This window comes from Pan paniscus, chromosome 9 (assembly GCF_029289425.2).
Source record: "Pan paniscus chromosome 9, NHGRI_mPanPan1-v2.0_pri, whole genome shotgun sequence".
Taxonomy (NCBI): Eukaryota; Metazoa; Chordata; class Mammalia; order Primates; family Hominidae; genus Pan; species Pan paniscus.
The window spans coordinates 73,580,940-73,600,316 of record NC_073258.2 but is presented as its reverse complement, the minus strand read 5'-3'; the positions used below and the strand labels follow the sequence as shown (position 1 = coordinate 73,600,316).

At 55.7% G+C, this 19,377-nt stretch overlaps 1 protein-coding gene across 4 annotated transcripts in view; it reads left to right on the top strand.

Annotated features, from left to right (window-relative positions):
• Nucleotides 1–19,377, top strand: part of PDE2A (phosphodiesterase 2A) — a 100,136-nt gene that overhangs the window by 21,546 nt on the left and 59,213 nt on the right. For 2 of the 4 annotated variants that reach the window (XM_008968637.5, XM_003815670.5), the window contains exon 2: nucleotides 10,675–10,747. In XM_008968637.5, coding sequence (XP_008966885.1) covers nucleotides 10,729–10,747 — 19 coding nt within the window. In that variant the 5' untranslated portion in view covers nucleotides 10,675–10,728. Of the gene's footprint in view, nucleotides 1–10,313; nucleotides 10,454–10,557; nucleotides 10,748–19,377 lie in introns of those variants that run through there. The other 2 variants (XM_034933313.3, XM_057299338.2) reach the window with 2 other exon arrangements.

The following is a 19,377-nucleotide window of genomic DNA, read 5'->3' as shown; positions in this document are numbered from 1 at the left end:
ACCTGGCTTCCATAGCGACGGGTGCTTAGAAACAGAATGCCACATCTCCCAGTCCCACCACAGGAGCCTTTGCCGATCGAGCGAGTGTCTTTTGATCAATCAGGAAGTGTGGCCAGGCTCTAGGTTGCCTCCAACTTGAGGAGGCAAGAGAGGAGGGGACTGTGGTCTCTGCCTTCTGGAGCTGGGGGGACTGCTGGGCTGGGAGGAGTTGCTCAAGTATAGCCCTGAAGCCAAGGAAGGACTGGGGGAGGCCTTGGGCTCTTTTCCCCAAGTCAGCCTGCTGCAAGAGGCACAAACTTGGGAGCTGGAAGGGGCTGTGTTGAAATTGCTGTTCCATCATTTCTAGCTGCATGACTTTGGACGAATGACCTCAGGTCCCAGGGCCTCAGTTTCATCAACTGTAAAATTGGGCTAATAATATCATGAAGATTAAATGAGAGAATAGATCTGGCACTTAGTAGATGGTCATCAATGGCCATTCCCCTCCCTTCCCCTTTAAAGTTGTTTAAAATTTAATTGGCAGAGAGGAGAAGGAGGGTTCTTCAGGCCTGTGGAATGGTGTAAGCAAAGGGGTGGAGGCTGGCATGCACCTCACATATGCTGGAGTATTTAGGGAGGACCAGGGGCCATATCTGGAAATGGTTCTGTCAGAAGCAGCCAGGCCAAGCTGGGTACCATGTCATGCACCTGTAATTCCAGCTACTAGGGAGGCTGAGGCAGGAGGATCACTTGAGCCCTGGAGTTCCAGATCAGCCTGGGCAACATAGTGAGACCCCATCTCAAAAAAACAAAACACAACAGGCAGGCTGATGGGCCCATGGAGAAGGGACTCTGTCTCCTGGGAGGTATATTCTTGCCAGGTGCAAAGGGATGGGCTTGACTAATTTCTCCTCTAGCATTTGGGGCTGCTGGGTAGGGAGCTACACTGGGGTCCCCTTGCTTATTCTCATGCTGCTCCCTACTTCTGCCCTGTCACTTGGTCCCAGGAGAGGGGCTCCCACTGGTTCCTTTTCCCTGCCAGGCCTGCCCACCAAGGCCACCATGGCCACACAGCCTGAATCCTGGGGCCAGCAAGTGTCCATGGAAGGCCCCACTCTGTCATCGTAGAGATGAGGAAACAGGCTCAGAAGTAGGAGGGCTTCCTGGTCCTAGGGCCCAGCTCTTCCCTCTTTTCAGGCCTGTCTTCTGCACTAAGGACTTCAGGCCACCAGGGAAGGTGGGGAGGGAGGAAAGGAGATGAGATAGACTTGGGTGGGGGCCTGAGGACAGAGTCTCATGTCACTTGGGCAGCCAGGAAAGGGTTAAAGATCCCTTATCCCAAGCCATGGGCACTGGCACTGCCAGAGGATGCTGAGGCCTGCTGGGGCATAAGGACAACAAGCAGCATCCTTTTCTGAGCTGTTGGGAGTGCCAAGCTCTCTGTTAAATACTTTTGAGCCTCTTCTCATGTATTCACAGCCACCTTTCAAGGAAGGCCAGTTGATCCCCAGTTTAGAAGTGAGAAAACGGGGGCTCCAGGAGGCACTTGTCTAAGGTTACACAGCTGGAGAGTTGGAGATGGTGGTTAGACCGAGTCACCCCCCCAGACCCTGGCCTCTCCCTGCGTGCCCCTTCCAGGACACCCATCACTCCCTTGACACCCCTTGGGAGTGGGTATTCATTTCCTTGGGCTCTCCCAATCCCAGTCCTTGGTATCCCCAAATGCAGGCAGACACAGGTGCTTGCTGCTGTGCCCTCCCCTTTACCTGGCATCACAGAGACTCAAGCTCACTGACCATTAGGCTCTCAGGGGCATAGAAACCAGGTGCTGGAGTCTTAGAGTCCTGCAATCAGGCATCTCAGGCAGTCAGGACATTAGAATGTTAGAATCTTGGGCTTCTACATTCTCAAGACCCCAGGTTCTCGCATTCACAGAATGTAAGAAAAACAGACTTTTTGAATGATGGGGTGTTATAACAGAAGCTTTGATTTTCTAAGAACATGAAGCTCTGGGAGTTCTTGGAGCCTTGAAGCCATAGACTGGGGCCTCCCTGTGTGATGGTTTCTGAGTTAGCAGGGAGTGTTCAGAGTATGGGGCCTTGGTCCCTGTTGCTTAGACCTTCTTGCCTTGGTATCTCTGATGGGCTCAGCTCTTAGTAGCCTTTGTGTATGTGTGTGTGTGTGTGTGTGTGTAGTGGGGACTGGGGTCAGGGACTGACTCTAGCCTGAGGCACCCCTGGAGTGGGGCCAGCCCAGGAATAGCAGGTGGAGGAAAGCCGGGCAGCCTCAGGGCTGCAGCTGTCTGGTGGTACAGGGCAGGGCTCTGGGTGGCTGCCTTTGGCAGAGGACCAGCCTGTCTCCTTCATCCCCTACCCAGCCTGCTACCAGGATCAGGAGGAGGCATCTCCATGGGACTCCTAGGGCTGGAGTCAGAGCAGCCCCTCCAGGTTCTGCAGCCTGGACGGCAGGAGGTGCCACTAAGGGGAGGAGATTGGGGAAGGATTGGGACCTTTATCTGCGGTGAGGTGGGGCACGGGGCGATGAGAGATATAGAGGGAGTCTTTGAAGGGTGTGGGATCAGTGAAGGGGCTGGGGATTTAGTGATGGGCTGGGGCTTAGGATGGAGCCAAGGGCTCTGTGGGTGGGAGACCTTTTGAGAGGGTGGAGACTCAGAGAGAAGGATGGGGGCTCAGCAAGGGGATGTGGCTCAGTGGAGGTTGCTGAAGAGTTTCTTGGGGTTGGCTACACGCGGTGGCTCACGCCTGTAATCCCAGCACTTTGGGAGGCCAAGGCGGGCGGATCACTTGAGGTCAGGACTTCAAGACCAGCCTGGCCAACATGGTGAAACCCTGCCTCTACCAAAAAATACAAATATTAGCCGGGCGTAATGGCAGGCGCCTGTAATCTCAGCTACTCGGGAGGCTGAGGCAGGAGAATTGCTTGAACCTGAGAGGCTGAGGTTGCAGTGAGTCGAGATTGTACCACTGCACTCCAGCCCTGGGCGACAGAGCAAGACTCCATCTAAAAAAAAAAAAAAAAAAAAAAAAAAAAGTCTCAGGGCTGTCTCTGCACTGCTCCAGGTTCCTGAGGATGGCGTTTGGGGCTGGGGGAGTCTTCTGTCCCTGGGGTAGGCTGAGAAGCAAGAGCTCCTTTTCCCAACTCTGCCCAAAGCTGGAAAGGTTGTTAGAGCTGCTAAGAAAGCTGGCATCTGCCTCTCCTTTTGCTCATCTTCCTTTCTGGTTTCCATGGGAATCTGTGGCTCAGGATGATCAGGGGTTGACAGGATGGCGCTGTGGAAGGAGTCTGTGTCAGGCACAGCCATCCCACGTGGGAAGGAGCCGGCTGGTAAGAAAGTGAGTTCCCTGTCCCTGGGAGTGTGCAAGCAGGGTAGGGGCTGAATGGCTAGAGTGACTCCAGAAAGGGGTTCAGATGGGGCAGAGGAAGCAGTCTGGAGGCCACTTCCCTGAGACAATCATGTTTTGTGTGATTGGCTCTGGGGGCCCCACCAGCCCCACCTTCCAGACGTCCCTGGGCCTCACAAAGGGGGTTGCTGCACCCTAGGCACTGCATCTGATCCAGCCCCAACTCCTGTGCTCTGTGCCTGGCCTATGCTGAACACGGACATGTGCAGCTGAATCAGATTAAGTCTCTGCCTAGAGGAGCCCCAGTCTGATGGGGGAGGCACACAGGGACACAAATATAGCTGGGTAAGTCCTACAAAAGGGGGCACACCTGGCTGGGAGGCAGTTCCACCACTGATTCCTGTAGTCTGTAGATGTCTTTTTGAGCAATTCTTCTGGGTCAAGACTTGTTCTTATTTGCTGGGATAAAACAGCAGTGAGCAAAACAGAGCTGACAGCATGGTGGGAAGGTTGAGCTCTTCCAGACCGTGATGAGAAGTATTGGTGAGTGGTGGGGAGAGTGGCCAGAAGGCAGAGTGTGGGCGCAGCATGAGAGGAGGCTTTGTCCAGACTTAAGGACCTGGAAGGCCTTGAAGGCCAGGACCAGGGCTCCAATTGTCCTGCTGGCAATAGGAAGCCATATGGGTGGGGGTGAGGCAGAATCAGACTTAGGTGTGGAAAAGATGACTCCAGCCAGTGTGGGCATCGAAGAGGAGGCACAGAAGCAGGCGTGGCCACCTGTGCCTCTGTGTAGGAGCTGTGTGAGCATGTGCTTGAGGATGTGTGTCTGTGTAGAGGACTGGGGTGTAGGCGTGATAGGAACATGGACGTGTATCTATGGAAAGACTCCAATTGTGCATAGGGGTGTATGTGTGTATGATTCTGTGGCCCAGGGCAGCCTGTGAAAAGGAAGGATCTTGGGGTCTGTAGATGATGGGGAGCAGAGACTAAGGCCTAAGGTATGCTGGGGCTCGAGCCCCCTGGACTTTATCCCCTGTGAGCTGGCAGGTCTTAGACTAGTCCTGGACTAGAATCCTATGGGTTCCCTTCCCCCAGAGGGTCATGGGGCCAGCCATCTGCTGCAGACAAGACAAACATGCATGCAAATCACATGAAAATGGATGAGGCCTGTGGCTGACCCACCCTACAGCCCCCATCCCCTGGGCCTGAGTTCACTCAGCCTGTACCCTTCCTGACCCAGAGCTGCTGCCAGGGCTCTGGGAACAGGCCTTGCCCACTAGGAGCTGAAATTCACATTGTCCCCAGCACCTGCCCGTGGCCACATCCTCTCTCTGTGAGGGCTACCCCCACATCTGGAGCCATAGCCAGCGGACACAGAGCTGGACCTGGACTGGTGGCCATGGGCAGCACCTCTGGCAGGTGCTGAGGTGGAGGAGGCAGTATCCAGGCAGGCATCCCTGGGCAGAAGGTACCTCTCCTGAGCAGACAGGCCTACCCAGGCACCAGGCCCAAAGATATGGGCAAGGGCTAGATCCTGGTATTGGAGGACCCTCAGGAGAGGCTGTGTATGACTTGCTCTCTCTCTGACCTGGGCTAGAGCATAAACACGTGTCACATACTTGCACACACATTCACACGTGAAAGCACGCACATGCTATTCCTACCACTGCACACATATATCTGCATGTGTGAATATACACTCACTTCTGCACACAGACACATGCCTATCTGCATAGACACACCCGTGCCAACCCCTATAGATACACAGACATATCTGTGTATACACATATAAGTTCAGCTATACCACTGCAGTATCACACACCCTTGCAAGGATACAAACCTGTGCTCACACTCTCTTCCACCCTCACACACATGCTTACAAGCTTGTGTGCAGCCTTACACACATGCACACACGTACAGAGCAGCCTAAGGGTGGCTCACCCCTGCCCAGGTGAACACCTGTGCCCACTCCAGGGCTGGAGTGTTGAGGAAAGGGTCTGGATGGAGGCAGAACCTGCAGAGATGTCAGTTTCTTCCAGGAAGCATCTTGGATTGTCCCTTCACAGAGCCCTTGGAAGTGGGGCCCTCTTTTAGTCCATGGGCTCTAGCCCAGGTCACAGAGAGAGCAAGTCACACACAGCCTCTCCTGAGGGTCCTCCAATACCAGGATCCAGCCCTTGCCCATATCTTTGGGCCTGGTGCCTGGGTAGGGCCATCTGCTCAGGAGAGGTACCTTCTGCCCAGGGAGGCCTGCCTGGATACTGCCTCCTCCACCTCAGCTTCCTGAGCACTCAAAGAGAAGCAGGCCAAGCTTCACGGCTGCTGAGAAGTCTGAGACCAGGGAGGGCCAAAGCCTTGCCTGAGGTCACCCAGCATGTCAGGGAAGGGCTAGGGTTTGAACCTGGGCTTCCAGGTGGGGGTGTAACCATGGTCCATGGCAACAGGACAGATGCATGTCAGGCAGCAGACAGGCCCTTGGAAGCAAGACATGTGGTCATGGGGGATAGGAAAAGACTTACAGTCTATGGAGATCTGCCAGGACCAAGTGTGTGAGATGGAGAGATGGTGCTTCTTCACCAGAGCTCACTGGGCACCACAGGGCTCCCAGCTTGGCTGGACCATGGGGACTCAGGGAAGAATCAGACAGGCCCTGCTCTTGAGGGAGGGCTGGGGATAGGTGAAGAAGGAATAGGGCATTATAGACTGGGGAGATGGTGGGGGCTACTTCTCGTTGGATGGCAGTTTTCTTCCTGCATCTTGAAAGATCTAACTTTCAAATTTCTTTACCCTCAAAACTTGGCATGGAGTACATTCTCAGTAAATATTTATGGCATGAATGAATGAATGAAAGTATGATATTGGCAGGCAGATATGCCTTTGGAAGGGTATTCAAAATGGGAGGGCAACAGGTTGGGCAAAGGCAAAGAGGTGGAAGAAAAGCCAGAGGTTCAGGGTACAGCTGAGTCAGGCATGGCTGGACAGGAAGTGGTAGGAGAAGCAGCAGGAAAAAGTCACGTGGGGATGAGCCTTGCATGTTATACTGAGTTTGGATGTTGCCTTGGAGGCCATGGGGAGCCCGGTGAAGATTATGAGCAGAGGGTGAACATGGTCAGAGTGAACCTGCCCTGGCTTTGGGGGGTCCTGGGCTACATAGTAGCTGCTTATCCTTGGTGCAAAGAGCACTGGGTTTGGAGTCTATAGGCCCGGGTTCACATTCCTATAGTAACCAGCTGTGCCATCTCAGGTAAGCATCTACATTTCTCTGAGCCTCACTTTCCTTATTTGTAAAATGGGGCTAATGCCGTGCCTCCTGAGGCTGTTGGATCTGGCCTGGGTGAGGAAATGCTTTGCCAGCACAAGGCCCTACCAATGAGAGGTGTCATTTTTATTAGGAACAAGGCAGGGCTGGTTCCTAGACAGGGCCTGAGGTTGAGTGGGCCCAGGACCCAGGCTGACAGCTGAGTCACCTTTTCCAGGCCAAGTGGCCTCTAAGGTGGGGAGACAAAAAGAGTTGGCTAGAGGGGCTGGGCTATGCATTCCTAAGCTGGAGCTGGGAGGAAAGCTGGGGCTGGGACTGGGCTTCCTGGTGTCCGAGATGGGCAGAGGGTGCAGACACCGGGATAGTAGGACCCTCAGCCACTGCATTCTTGGGGACAAAAGAGGAGCTGGGAAATCTGATTTCCTTACCTGGCTTTGCTCAAGAAGCAAGGAATGTATTTAAGGCACAGACTGGAGTGAGATGGCCTGGGTTTGAATTTTGACTACTTACTAGCTATGTGACTGTGGGCAATTTACTTTGTGCCTGAGTTTTCCTTATCTGTGAAGTGTGACTAATAATAGATCCCACCCTATATCATTGTTGAGAAGATGAAATGTGAGGCACACAGTATGTGCTCAATAAATGCGAAAGCCTCCCAGCCCCAGATGTATACACTCGGCCAGTAGGGGCCAGCCCTGGCCCTCACCTCCATGGGACAGAGGTCAGCCAGGGAGGAGATGCATCTACTCCAGGGTTCTCTGACCTGGCAGCAAATTAGAATCACTGGGGGACATTCACAAACATCTGGGATGGGGGTTCCAGATATCAGTATTTAAAATGCTCCCAGGCAATTCTAACATGAGTCAGGGTGAGAACCCAGAACAGGATCACAGATTGTGGAGTTGGAGTGAGGTAGGGATCTGCGTGTGAGTGGAGGAGTCCTTGGAGTGGGGTCAGTCCTAGCTATAAGAGCTCGGCAAGGCCTTTAAATGTGCCAACTCAAGGAGCCTTGGTTGCCCCCTCAGGAAGGGTGCTGGTTGGGGAATTTCAAGGATTGTGTGAGAGGGTTTTTCTGAAAAGGCTCTGCACTCTACCAAGCACTGGAAGAAAGCAGTGCGCTTGTTTATTGAGTCTAGTGTAATAACATTTCACAGATGGGGAAATAGAGGCCTAGAGAGGTGCTGTGGCCTGCTCAGAATCCCACAGCAAGTCTATGGCACAGTTAGGACTCAAACCCTCTGAGGAATGCTTGGATCTGAAAGGTTGACACAGAAAGACTCTTTGAGCTGAGGGACACATAGAGCACACACCAGGGACCCCAGTCATTGAGCTGTAGTTTGAGAGATTCAAGTAAGACTGAAGAAATAACTTCTTGGCTGGGTGCAGTGGCTCACACCTGTAATCCCAACACTTTGGGAGGCTGAGGTGGGTGGATCATGAGGTCAAGAGATCGAGACCATCCTGGCCAACATGGCGAAATCCCATCTGTACTAAAAATATAAAAATTAGCTGGGCATGGTGGTGCATGCCTGTAGTCCCATCTACTCGGGAGGCTGAGGCAGGAGAATTGCTTGAACCCGGGAGGCGGAGGTTGCAGTGAGCTGAGATCGCGCCACTGCGCTCCAGCCTGGTGACAGAGAGAGACTCCGTCTCAAAAAAATAAAATAAAATAAAATAAAATAAATAAAATAACTTCTCAAGAGGTGAGTGCCATGGAGGTGGTGCCTGGAGTTGGGAGCCCAAGAGATGGTGGCGGTGCCAGGCCAGGGTCGGCTGTTGACCATGGTCTGAGGTGGCCTCCCCTGAAGAACAAGTAACTCTGGCCAGTGGCTGTAACAGATACCTCCCGGGCACCTGTGTCTCACCCAGCCTTGTCCAGAGCCCAGGACTGAGCCAGTGACACATGCTCAGAATTTACCAAGAGACTTGTGCACTGAGCTCAGACTCAGACCTAGTCCTTCCAACAGCCCTTACATGGGTCATCCCCTTTTACGGAAGAGAAAACTGAGGCCAAAAATAGGAAGGGAGGCCCTGTGGGGGCCAGAACCTTTACACATCTTAGCCCAGGTAATTTTTTCTACAGTGTTAATAAGTAGGATGAATTGCCCCTGTTTGGAAGATTCAGTAAAATACATTGACTTGGCCCAGATCACTTACTCTGCACCTCTCCTAAGTCCCCAGATGTGACTCCCAGGAAAGACACAAAAAAGGGCTACCCAGAGGGATAAGGTAGTAACCAGGGAAGCCCTCCCAGAGGAGGTGGGCCTTCAAATGGCCCCTAAATGACAGGCAGGAGGGAAGGATCTGGGAGGGTATTGGGGGTGGGGTGGCATGGGCAAAGGCCTGGAGGTGAGAGTCAGTCAGTCATTGATGTGAGAAGAGCAAGAAGTAGAAATGTAAGGAATGGTGGGGAGGGGAGTCAGAGCTGGATGACCAAGCAAGGGTTCAGCTGTAGAGGGTCTGGCCCGCCAGGCTGAGGGCTCGGGCTTTATTGTGCTGGTGGTAGGGAGCCACTGAGGGTGAGTGGGGGAGAGCATGCCAGAGCATGCCTCAGAAAGAAAGGTGGGAGAAATGCTGGCATGGAGGGCCGCCCCCTGAGTTGGTGGGGTGGCCGGGCTCTGCCAAGGCTATGTGCCAGCTACCTGGACTGTGTCCAGGAATGGGCACAATGACTCAACATTGAGAAAATCACTCCCCAGGGAGAAAGGGCCCTGATGAATCACCCAGCTGAGGTGGGGAGGCTGGGAGGCTGGGAGGCTGGGGGCTCACTGAGTCACCCTCCAAGAGTTGGTGAGGAGGGGAGCTGCAGAGAGAGGGGCCGGCAGTGCAGTTGAGGGGGGGATTCAGGTCAGACCACAGTGAGGGCTGTCGGGGGACTCTACCTTCCCGCCATTCCCGGGTTTGGTCCTCCTGGCCGTCCTGTGAAGGAGATGAGAAAACTGAGGCCCAGGAAGTAGGGGGAGGGGATCCGAGCAAGGTCATGAGGCAAGTCGCTGGCAAAGGCCTAGCGAGACCCAAGCGCACCCTCCAGTCCAGACACGTCCTGCCGCCCCAGCCGCTTTCATGCCAAGCAGAGGCCTAAGAACCGGGTCGGTCCGGGCAGGGAGCTGACCCCGGTGACCCGCTGAATCCCCGGACGCGGCCCCTCCGGGCAGCCGGCAACTGAGGCCGGATTGCGCCGCCGCGATGGGACGGCAGGGGGCGCAGGAGCGTCGCGGCTGCCGCAGGCTCCTGAACCCAGAAGCCGCTCTGCGGAGAAACGCGCTCCCGGAGCGCCGGTCCCACCGCGGAACTGCGGACCGTGTGGCCCTGGGGCCTGCACCCTCTCCGGCTCCGGGGACGGCGACAGAGACCTGCCTACCCAGGCCTGGGGGCCCCAGTCAGTAGCGGCCGCCGTGTGTGCGCTCGGTGTCTGTGCGCACGTGTCTCCCTCGCAGATGGGCGACTGCTCCAGGGCCTGTCCGTCTCACAGCGACCTCCAACATTCTCCCGACTTCCCCCTGCCTCCTAGGCTGAGGGAGAGGAGCAAGCCCGAGGCTCCTGCGGTGTCCGCGGCCCCTGCCCCCCTTCCCCTTCCCTCCCCACCCCACCCCACTGCGCCGGTCTCTGCCTGGGGCTCTGGCCGGGCCCCGGACCCCAGAGTGGTGGCGGGGAAACAGGGTGCGATCAGACAGGGTGGAGGCTCTGAGAGCGGCCCCTGCGAGATGCGAGAGAAGTGGCGACGGGGCGAGGGGCAGCGAGCGCAGGCTGACAGCAGGCCAGCTGGAAGGGCCGAGGGAACCCAGGGCGAGACAGAAGCGGGGTGACAGCGGCCGGGTGTCCGGTGGGGTCGGAGGATCCGACGGGCCGAGAGGTGCGGTCCGCGGTGGCGGGGACATAGGCGGGGCCGGGGCGGGCCGGGGGCGGGCGGGGGGCGGGCCGGGGCGGGGCCGGGGCGGACACTCGGGCGGACCAGGCGAAGCTGTCGCGGACGCGCTGACCGAGCGCAGCGGCCGGGCCGGCGGGCGGGCGGGTGGCTGCGAGCATGGTCCTGGTGCTGCACCACATCCTCATCGCTGTTGTCCAATTCCTCAGGCGGGGCCAGCAGGTCTTCCTCAAGCCGGACGAGCCGCCGCCGCCGCCGCAGCCATGCGCCGACAGCCTGCAGGTAGGGGGGCCCCCGCGCTGGGCACCAGGAGAACGGGGTGTCCGGCGAGCGCCGGGCCAGGTCTGCCCGCCCCCGAACCCTTCTCAGGGAGGAGACCCCTCCTCTAGTTCTGAATTCTACTCCTGTGCTGGGACGGCAGCGCAGACCAAGAGCCCTTGAAGCCCCAGCTCTCAGTCCACACGTCACCCCAGACTCTGAACTCCTTTCGGATCCGGGGCTCCACCCCAAGCACTGAGCTTCCAGTCCACGGTGGGACCGCAGTGCACACTGAGAGCTGTGCCCAAGCCTCGAATTCCCTTTCCTTAGATTAGTGGGGACCCCTGCCCACGCCTCGGAACCTTCACCATATATGTGGGGCTCCCGGCACACCTGGAGCACCTGAACCCCCAGCTGTCATCCAGGACTCCACCTCAGAGCCGGCCTCACCCAAAGCCCCAAACCTCCATTCCACAGCCTCAACTGGACACCCGCTCAGATTCCCACCCAAACATCTGGACTTCAGTCCTCAGCCTGGAACCTCCCCCAGAGTCCAAATCTCTCCTTCCATCAGGGCTTCACTGGCCTTCTCTGTGGGACCCACTCCCCGATCCCTTCCCTCCCTCCTGTGTTGGAGATCTCCGAGTCTTTCCTCGTGGGGGGCCCGTCCTCTTGTTCCTCTCCAGGTACAGTGGTCCCACTTTATTCTCTGGGCTTCTCCTCTGGTTTCTCTTCAAGTATTTCTGGGCTCTCTAATTTGGTCTGTTGCCCCATGTGCCCACCTCTCTTGGTCTATCTTGGTCTCTCTCCTGTTTCTCTAGGTCTCCATCTTCGTTTTGGGGTCTCTTTCTGCAGCCACCCCTTCCTCTTGTATCTACCTCTGCTTTGCTGTGAGGAGGGGGCAGGCTCAGAGAGCAGGGCTAGTGTCCCTGGGACACCCCCGCCCCCCATGTTCTCAGGCATGGCATGGTGTGGGCTCAGGTGGAAGTGCCTGAATGTGGAGTGTGCTGCTCTCAGGCGATGCCCAGGGATCTGAGGTGGTGGGGGGATGATGTGGTGGGCACTGGCTTTTGTAACTTATAAAGCCCCTCATCCCAGCTGCCCTGGTCTTGACGGGGGCGGCTAGGGCTTGAGATAGGGAAGAGTAAACTGCAATCTGGTGTCAACCCGCGGTGGGATGTGTCCAGGCTGGGTGGGTCTATAGTGTATGTGTTTGTGTGAGTGTTCCTGTCTGTGTGTAGCACGGGCTGGGTTGCATGTGTTGGGTGTGTCTTGTGTGTAATCATGTGTGTTGTGCCGTGTATGAATGTGTCATCAAGAGTGGGATTATTTGTGGGGAGATTATGGGAATTATGGGTCTATGGCATTGTGTGCTATGTGTGGCTGGGGAGGCAGTGTTGTGGCTGTGGAGTGGTAGCTGGGTGTGTGGCTGTTGTGTGTGTAGAGAACTTGTGTGTATGTGGCTGTATGTCTGTCATTGTACAGTGGAGTTGTTGTAGGGACAGCTTGCATACAGGATTCTATATGTAGTTGTGTGTGTTACTGGCTGTTGTGTGTGGCCAGGAAGGGCCACTGCAGGGGCCTGATGGTTTCCACTGGGTGTCCTGTCAGAGAGGAGTTGGGGCGGGGGGTGCTGTGTGTGCCAATGTGTTTGCAGCCTAGGTGGCTGGCTTAGAGTCACTATGGCACATCCTGGGATTGCTTGGGGAATATATCTATTAGGACCTGAGTGCTGGTGTTTGAATGTCATGTGTCTGTGTGGTGGCTGCTCCCGCGATTCTGGACAGGAAAGGGTTGCAGGCAGGGCTGAGGGGTCTGAGGCGAGGAGCCAGTTGACAAGTGTGTGAGTGTGTGTGTGTGCGTGCATGTACACGTGCATATGGGAATGGAGTGGGGTGGGAGGAGGCAGTGGGCCAGCAGCGCTGTCTATGCTGAGGGGCTGTGTGTGCCCACAAACGTGTGACATTAGGTGTGCACATTATCTATGCAGGTTGTGTCTGCATGTGTCTCTGTGTCTAGGTGGCGTGCGTGTTGAATTTAATTGGATGCATACACCTGTGGCTGGGGAGGTGAGAGGTGTGTGAGGTGCGTGGTGGGAGACGGTGTGAGTGTGGTGTGAAGTGAGGGTGTGTGAGCTGGGTGACTTTTTGGTGTGACGTGTGAATTATGTGATCTTTTCTCCCCATGAGCTGTGTGTGCCTGTGGTGAGGAGTGAGTGGAGGATGGCCAGTGAGCTGGCGGTGTGTGTGTTGGGGGTGTTGAGGACTGTAGAATGTGCTGCGGTGGCAGTGTGTGCATGAGGTGTGTGTGAGGAATGAGGTCTGTAACATTTGGGGCGTGTGGAATATAGTGGGTGTCCCCATAAATGTCTGTGGAGTGACGCATGTGTGCAAAAGGGCTTGGCTGCCATCCTGTTCTTGCTCCCCTCCTGATCAGGTCCCTAGAGATGCCCTGGAATGTTCTCCATGCCCCCCCAACCCCAGCTGCCCCTACCCTTTGCCCTTCATCCTCCTTGCCTTGACCAAGCCCTTTGTTTCGGGTTTCCGGTGGAGCAGGCGCTGGACAGGCGGGCGGCAGGCAATGTCGCGGTCTGGGAACCTTTGTTCTCTTAGTTTGACTGGTGTTTGGGGCCTTGGTTTGGAGGAGGGTATGGAGAGGATGCACGTGGCAGCAAGGTCACTGTGTTTACTACACCACTTCGTGCTCCGCAGAGGGGAGGCGTACGGCGCAGGCAGTGAGACCTGGGTGGTGTCTTTGGTGGCGCCTGTTGGTGTAAGAACAGCTTAGGCTGGGCTTGGAGTTTGCCAGCCATGCAGTCTTAGTCCATAGTGGCCCAGCGCCCTTCCTGGCTCATGTCAGCGGGGCTGAGCAGCCGAGCAGCCAAGCACTCACTTCTCCAAGTTCACCTGCCCTCGCCCCTTCTCTGTGTGGCTGCAGCCCCTGGAGACAACCAGGAAGACCTCGATTTAGTTCTATTTGTGTTCACTCCAGGTCAGATGGAGGAGAAAGAGTCCCCATCCTCACAGAGACACTTATCTGAAAGGAGAGAGCTGGTCACACCTTTGGGGACCCTCTAGACTGACACAGTCTGTAGGGGGATCGAGGTCATACCTTCCAGAGAGAGCTGTGGGAAAACCCTACTGGGCTGCCTCCTAGCAGGTGCTTGAGAGAAGAAACATCCAAGATTCCTTGAGATTGGAAGGCTTAGAGAAGTCTGAGTCAGTCAGGGAAGGGGCTGGGGTCGATGCCGCAGTGTCACATACCAGAAGGTTCTCTGAAATGAATAGGCTTGAACTGGACCTTGAAGGGGGTGTTGGGGTGGGCAGAGAAATGCAGCCTGGGGCTGAGGAAGGTTCTGGCCTGACTGGCAAAAGTGATCTCGCTGGCCATTCCCCAGGCAACACTGTCTGGCTTTGGGTAGCCATCCCTGGGCCTCCAGCCTTCTCAAGCTTTCACGGTACCTTTTTTATCCCATTGTCTCTGGCTGGAATTATCTTCATTGTCGTTGACATTGTCATCTTCATCATCTTTTAGGCAGTTATTTCCAATTCCAGGGTCCATTGACAAATGTCTCATTTAGCAGGTTAACTCATGCAATTGTCCAAAAGTCTTTATGGAACACTGCTGTGTACCAGGCAGGCACAGTTTTAAGTGCCGGGGTCATGGTGGTGGCCAAACTGGCCTCATGGAGCTCCTACCTTCTGTGTCCAGCCATGCTGTCAGTTGCCCACCCTTCTGTGTTTCCCCCAGTCTGGGGCGCCTGGTTCTGTGGGGCTCCGCATGTGCACCCTCTGATGCTGGGGTCTGGCTCCTACCAGAATGTGAGCTCTGCAGAGGCTGGGCCCAGGTCTCTCCTCTACCCACTGTGTGTGTCCTGAGCTGGGTCTGGCAGAGTCCAGATGCTCACACCTATCATCAAGTGACCGGAACTGCCATGTAGGGTTGGCAGTCCAGCTCTGTCTAGGGAAACTGGGGTCCATCGGATGAGAGGACTCTCATCTCATCAGGCAGCATCTCATCAGGCCCTTCTTTTACCAGTAGTTCCAGAGACCAAGAAGGGTCAGGTGACTGGTGCAGGTCTCACAGCAGGGTGGCGCGGCTGGTGTCAGAAGACAGCACTTCTTGCTGCCAGGTTGGGCTCTGGTCCTAGCACCATGCTGCTCTCTGGCTGGCCTCTGTGCTGCCTGCGGCGGGTAAACGATTATTAATGACCCCCCTGGCAAGGAGACAGGAAATGTTTCCCAGCCACAGCTGGGGACCTGCTCCCTGCCAGCCCCAGCTATCCATACCCGTCCTGACCATGGCATCGGTGCTGATGTTATCTTCATTCTGCCTCAGTCTTCTTTACTCCTTCTGCCCATCCCCCGACCTCCCTGATCTTGACATCCTAAGGGTAAATGACGAGAAGCTACAGAGCTTTCTTTTCCATATCCCTGTCCCTCACCACTTTCTCCAACCTGACTCATCTCTACCTTCTTCCTTGTCCCATGCCAGCCAGAAGTAGCTCTTCCTCCAGGAAGGCTTCTCTGAATGCACAGCCAGCTCCTCCAGTGGCCACTACCCTGAGCCCGAGGCACTGAGTCCCCCTCATTGCAGACTCTAGTCCTCCACTGATGGTTTGCTCTGACAGCCCTAGGGCTGGCCTGGGCACTTCCCGCAGACTGTCCCTAATTGCTGCCTTAGGACTGACATATGAAGGGTCCTCCCAGATGCTACCTCCAGGAAGTCTCCAGTTCCACTCAGCCCAGGGATTCTTACCTCCTTTGAGCACAGTGCCCTTCCTGTCTGAGTCACACATGTGTACTTCCAGGACTTCCTAGATGGACATTAGTGAACACCTGCTATGTGCCCAGCACAGAGGGTGGGAAGAGATGAGCAGGATGCAGGCCTTAAAATCCCCACACCTTCCTCCAAGCCTGAGCAATGTTGCATCAGCCCCTTGGCAGGTGGCACAGACCTAGGTACTAGGGCTGGGGGAGGGGAGGCGGAGAAACAGGGAGTGATGTTGGTAGTGTGTGGGGAGGGCAACGAGGGAGATAAACTCAGGGGCCATGGTGATATAAAGCAAGGACCCCTATTTCAGCCCAGAGTGGGAGGGAGGGGCATGTTGGGGAGCTTCCAGGAGGAAACAAATCTGAACTGAGAGCTAAGGTCAAGCCAGGAGAAAGTTCTGGACAGAGGGGAGAGAATGGTTACTGTGAAGGTTCGCTGGTGGCAGACAGCGTGAGGAGAGCCTGTGGCAGCACCACTCCATGGAGCAGGCCCCTGGGTGCCAGCCGGCTGGGTCCGGGGGGATGGGGACTGGTAAAGCTGGCCCAGCCAGATGGTGCAGGACTTGAAAGCCATGTTAAGGACTGCGGACTTATTCTGGAGGGAAATTGACCCTGGGGAAGAGTTGAGAGAACGGATATGACAGATCAGATCTGCATGTTCGATAGCTCCCTGGACCATGGTGTGGAGACTGAAGGGGAGGCTGGTGTGGTCCAGGTAAGGGGGGGTGATGAGGCCTGGACAGGGAAATGGCTGAAGAATGGAGGGGAGGGGACGGAGTGGCCAGGGCTGGTGGAGGGAGCTGGACAGCTGTAGACGTGAAGGGCAAGGGAGGAGAATGCTGCCCCACCCAGGTGTCTGGATGGGTTTTGTGCAGTCTCTGAGAGGTATAGGAGGGAAGACAGGGGTTAGTGGCAGATGCCTGGGCCTGTGTCAGGGCCCTTTAAGGACCAAAAGGTCTTGGAAAAGCCTCAGAGGAGATCATGAGCTTTGAGGTTAAAGGGAGACCTGAAGCCGGCCCAGGGCTGCTACAGCCTCACCTGTAACATGGGAACTTGAGATCTGCCCTGGGCAAAGGGTGTTCAGAATTCAATAATCAAAACAATCTGTGAAATGTAATACTTAATAAAATTCAAATCCAAAAATGTCTGAGTACATTCCAAAATGAGTAAAAATGTAAATTTATGAAAATGCTAAACATGCGTGATTGTTCTAATGTAAATTGTAAGCCTCAGCTGCTTCCCAGAACTTTGGATCTGGCACCCTTGAAGCTGCTGCCTCTGATGTGGCTGCCCCCTGCAGCTCCAGGACCTTCCTGTCCAGCTCCCTTGAGAGGAGCCGGCAGGGCCCCTCCTCTGCAGAGCCTGTACTCTGGCTGGTGGCTTCAGGGGGCAGGCATTCTGCCTTCCCTGTCCCCCACCCTAAGGGAGTTGGCCTTGCATGCCTCCCATCCACGGTTGCCTCTACTGGGGGCTGCCACTGGGAGACAGGAAGGGCATGGGAGTTTCGGGAGCTCAGGGTAAGAGGGGCTGAGATCTCGTGGTGTGGAGGGGGAGTGGGAAGGTAGGGTGGCCAGAAGAATGGAGAGGGCCGGGAGTGAGAGCAAAGGGAGACAGGCAGAGCTGAAGAGCAGTATCGCCCCAACATCAATACTAGTATTTCAGAATGGGAAAGCTATGCCATTTCCCGAAACATCAGAATGCTGAGGTCCGATCTTGCAGTCTCTGAGCTGGGCATTCCTTGGCCCCCACTCTCAGGTATTCTTGCACAAGACCATTTTTCTGGGCTGCATTTTCTCACTTGTAAAAGGAGGAAGTTGGGGGTCAATATCTCCAAGCGATATATGAGCTCTAGCTCTAGGAGTATAGGATTTTGAGAATCTGGAATTGTTAGTCTGTGGGGTTCTAACTGGGACAATTCTAGCATTGCTTGACTCTCAGCTCCCAGCCAGGGCTGTGTGGATGCGTGGTTGTGTGATTCCGACATTCTGAGACTTTAAGATGCTGAGGCTCTAGGAGCTAGAGATACGGACATTCTGTGAATCTAGGATTCTAGGATTTGATGGTTTGATGATTCAATGATTCTAAATGGGGCTACTGGGAAGAGCTGCAACCACCTGCCTTGTTAATGTCAATGTTCAGTTATTAAAAACATAACAAGAAGCAATGGAGACAGATAGCTCAGAATGGTGGGCGCTCCCTCCACTCCCAGTGAGGGAGGACAGAAGAGGCTGGGCTGGCCTTAGAGAATAGAGACCTTTTCAACCTGGGTCACACAGGTTGTTTCTCCTGTCACAACAGAACTGGTGTGTGTACATTCGAGAGAACTGCCACTCCCAAAGCTTGCAGGGTAAGGGGCTCATTTCCTTCAGCACTGGCCTCTATTCCTTAACCATTTCAGACTGGGCAGAGAGAGGGGTAACTACCCTTTCCTCCCAGCCCTCAAAGTCTCTGGGCAGAAATGGCAGCAGTGGAGGAAGGAGAGGTCTGCTCACCCCCGCCCCTTCCCTGACAGCCTGAGGGGGAAAACAGGACATGAATACTTCCTGGACACAGACATGGAAATGCATGAACCCCTGCCTTCGAGGGCCCTGCGTCCAAAGGCTCAGACAAGGGCAGAGGCCAGGACAGCCAGTGGGGTCCCATCAGCACCCTCTCAGTATAGGCTGAGGAGGGAAGACTCTGTTCTTGCCCCAAGGGTGACAGTGAGAAGGGGTCAAGGAAAGGAGTCCCAGGTCAGGGACTGGAAGTGCTGACAGGTCCTCCCCTGTGTGCAAGGCCACAGTCCAGCCTGGCAGAAGGCCAGCCCAATTGTCCAGTGTTTCACTGCCTCCTGAGTCCTTCTTATGCCTTGGCGCCCAGGCCAGAGTTGGGGAGGGGTCCAGGCTGCAGGGGAGGGTTTCCTTCCAGAGTGCCCATCCCTGATGGATCCTTAGAAGCCCAGTACAGCTGCACAGTTCCAAGGGCTTCTGCTGCCTGGTAGGTTCACAGACCAAAGCTGGCCCTGGTCACACAGCACAACGGGGCCTGAAATCAGGCTTCCTGATTCCCAGTCCTGGGTGTTCCTTTTTGCCCACAGCCTCCCCCACTTCCCCTGGGACACCTGAGGGGCAGGAGTGGAGGTGGGGCTCAGGTTAGGGAGCAGAGCCTCTGTCCATCATCCCTCCGTCTTCCTCTTCCCACAGGCCAGAAGCAGGTGTGGTGGTGACAGCTGCCCCCAGTCCTCCACAAGGCTCCATTGTCCCCGGCAGGGAGCCCCTCCCCAGCTGCAGGCCAGAAGTGTGCCTCCCCGGGCCCTCCTGTCGTGAATCTGCCACCACTTCCTTCTGCTGCCCCTTCTCTCTTCTCATCTCCGCTTGCCCTCAGGCCCTCCCCATCCCTGTGAGGTCTTGTCTCTGGCTCTCTCTGGGTTTAAGCCTCTCTCCAGTGAAAGTTAGATTTGGAAGGGCCCTGGGAGATCACCAAGTCCAACCCTTTTATTCTTCGGATAAGGAGGCCAGGTCAGAGAGGGGAAGGTCCTGTCCAAAGCTGCACAGTAGGCTGAGGCAGAGCCCAGTGCTGTGCTCCCTTCAGCGCTGGGTCATGGGTGCACACTGCCCTTGGCATCAGGCGTCCAGGGTTTGAGAACTGACTGTGATGATCAGCGCTAAGCACACAGGCACCTACAGAAATGCGGTAGGGGGCTTCTCTCCTCAGCCCTTCTTCACAGCCCTGAGCTGCCCTCCCTTCCTCTTCTTTGCCCAGCTCCTCTCTCCTTCACTATCCCTGCTGTCTGCTGACTCCTGCCTCTGGCAGACACTGTCCTTGGGACACAGACTAGAGCTCAGGCCTCCAGGACTGGGATGCACACCCATGCACCCAGACACAGACACATAAACATGTGCA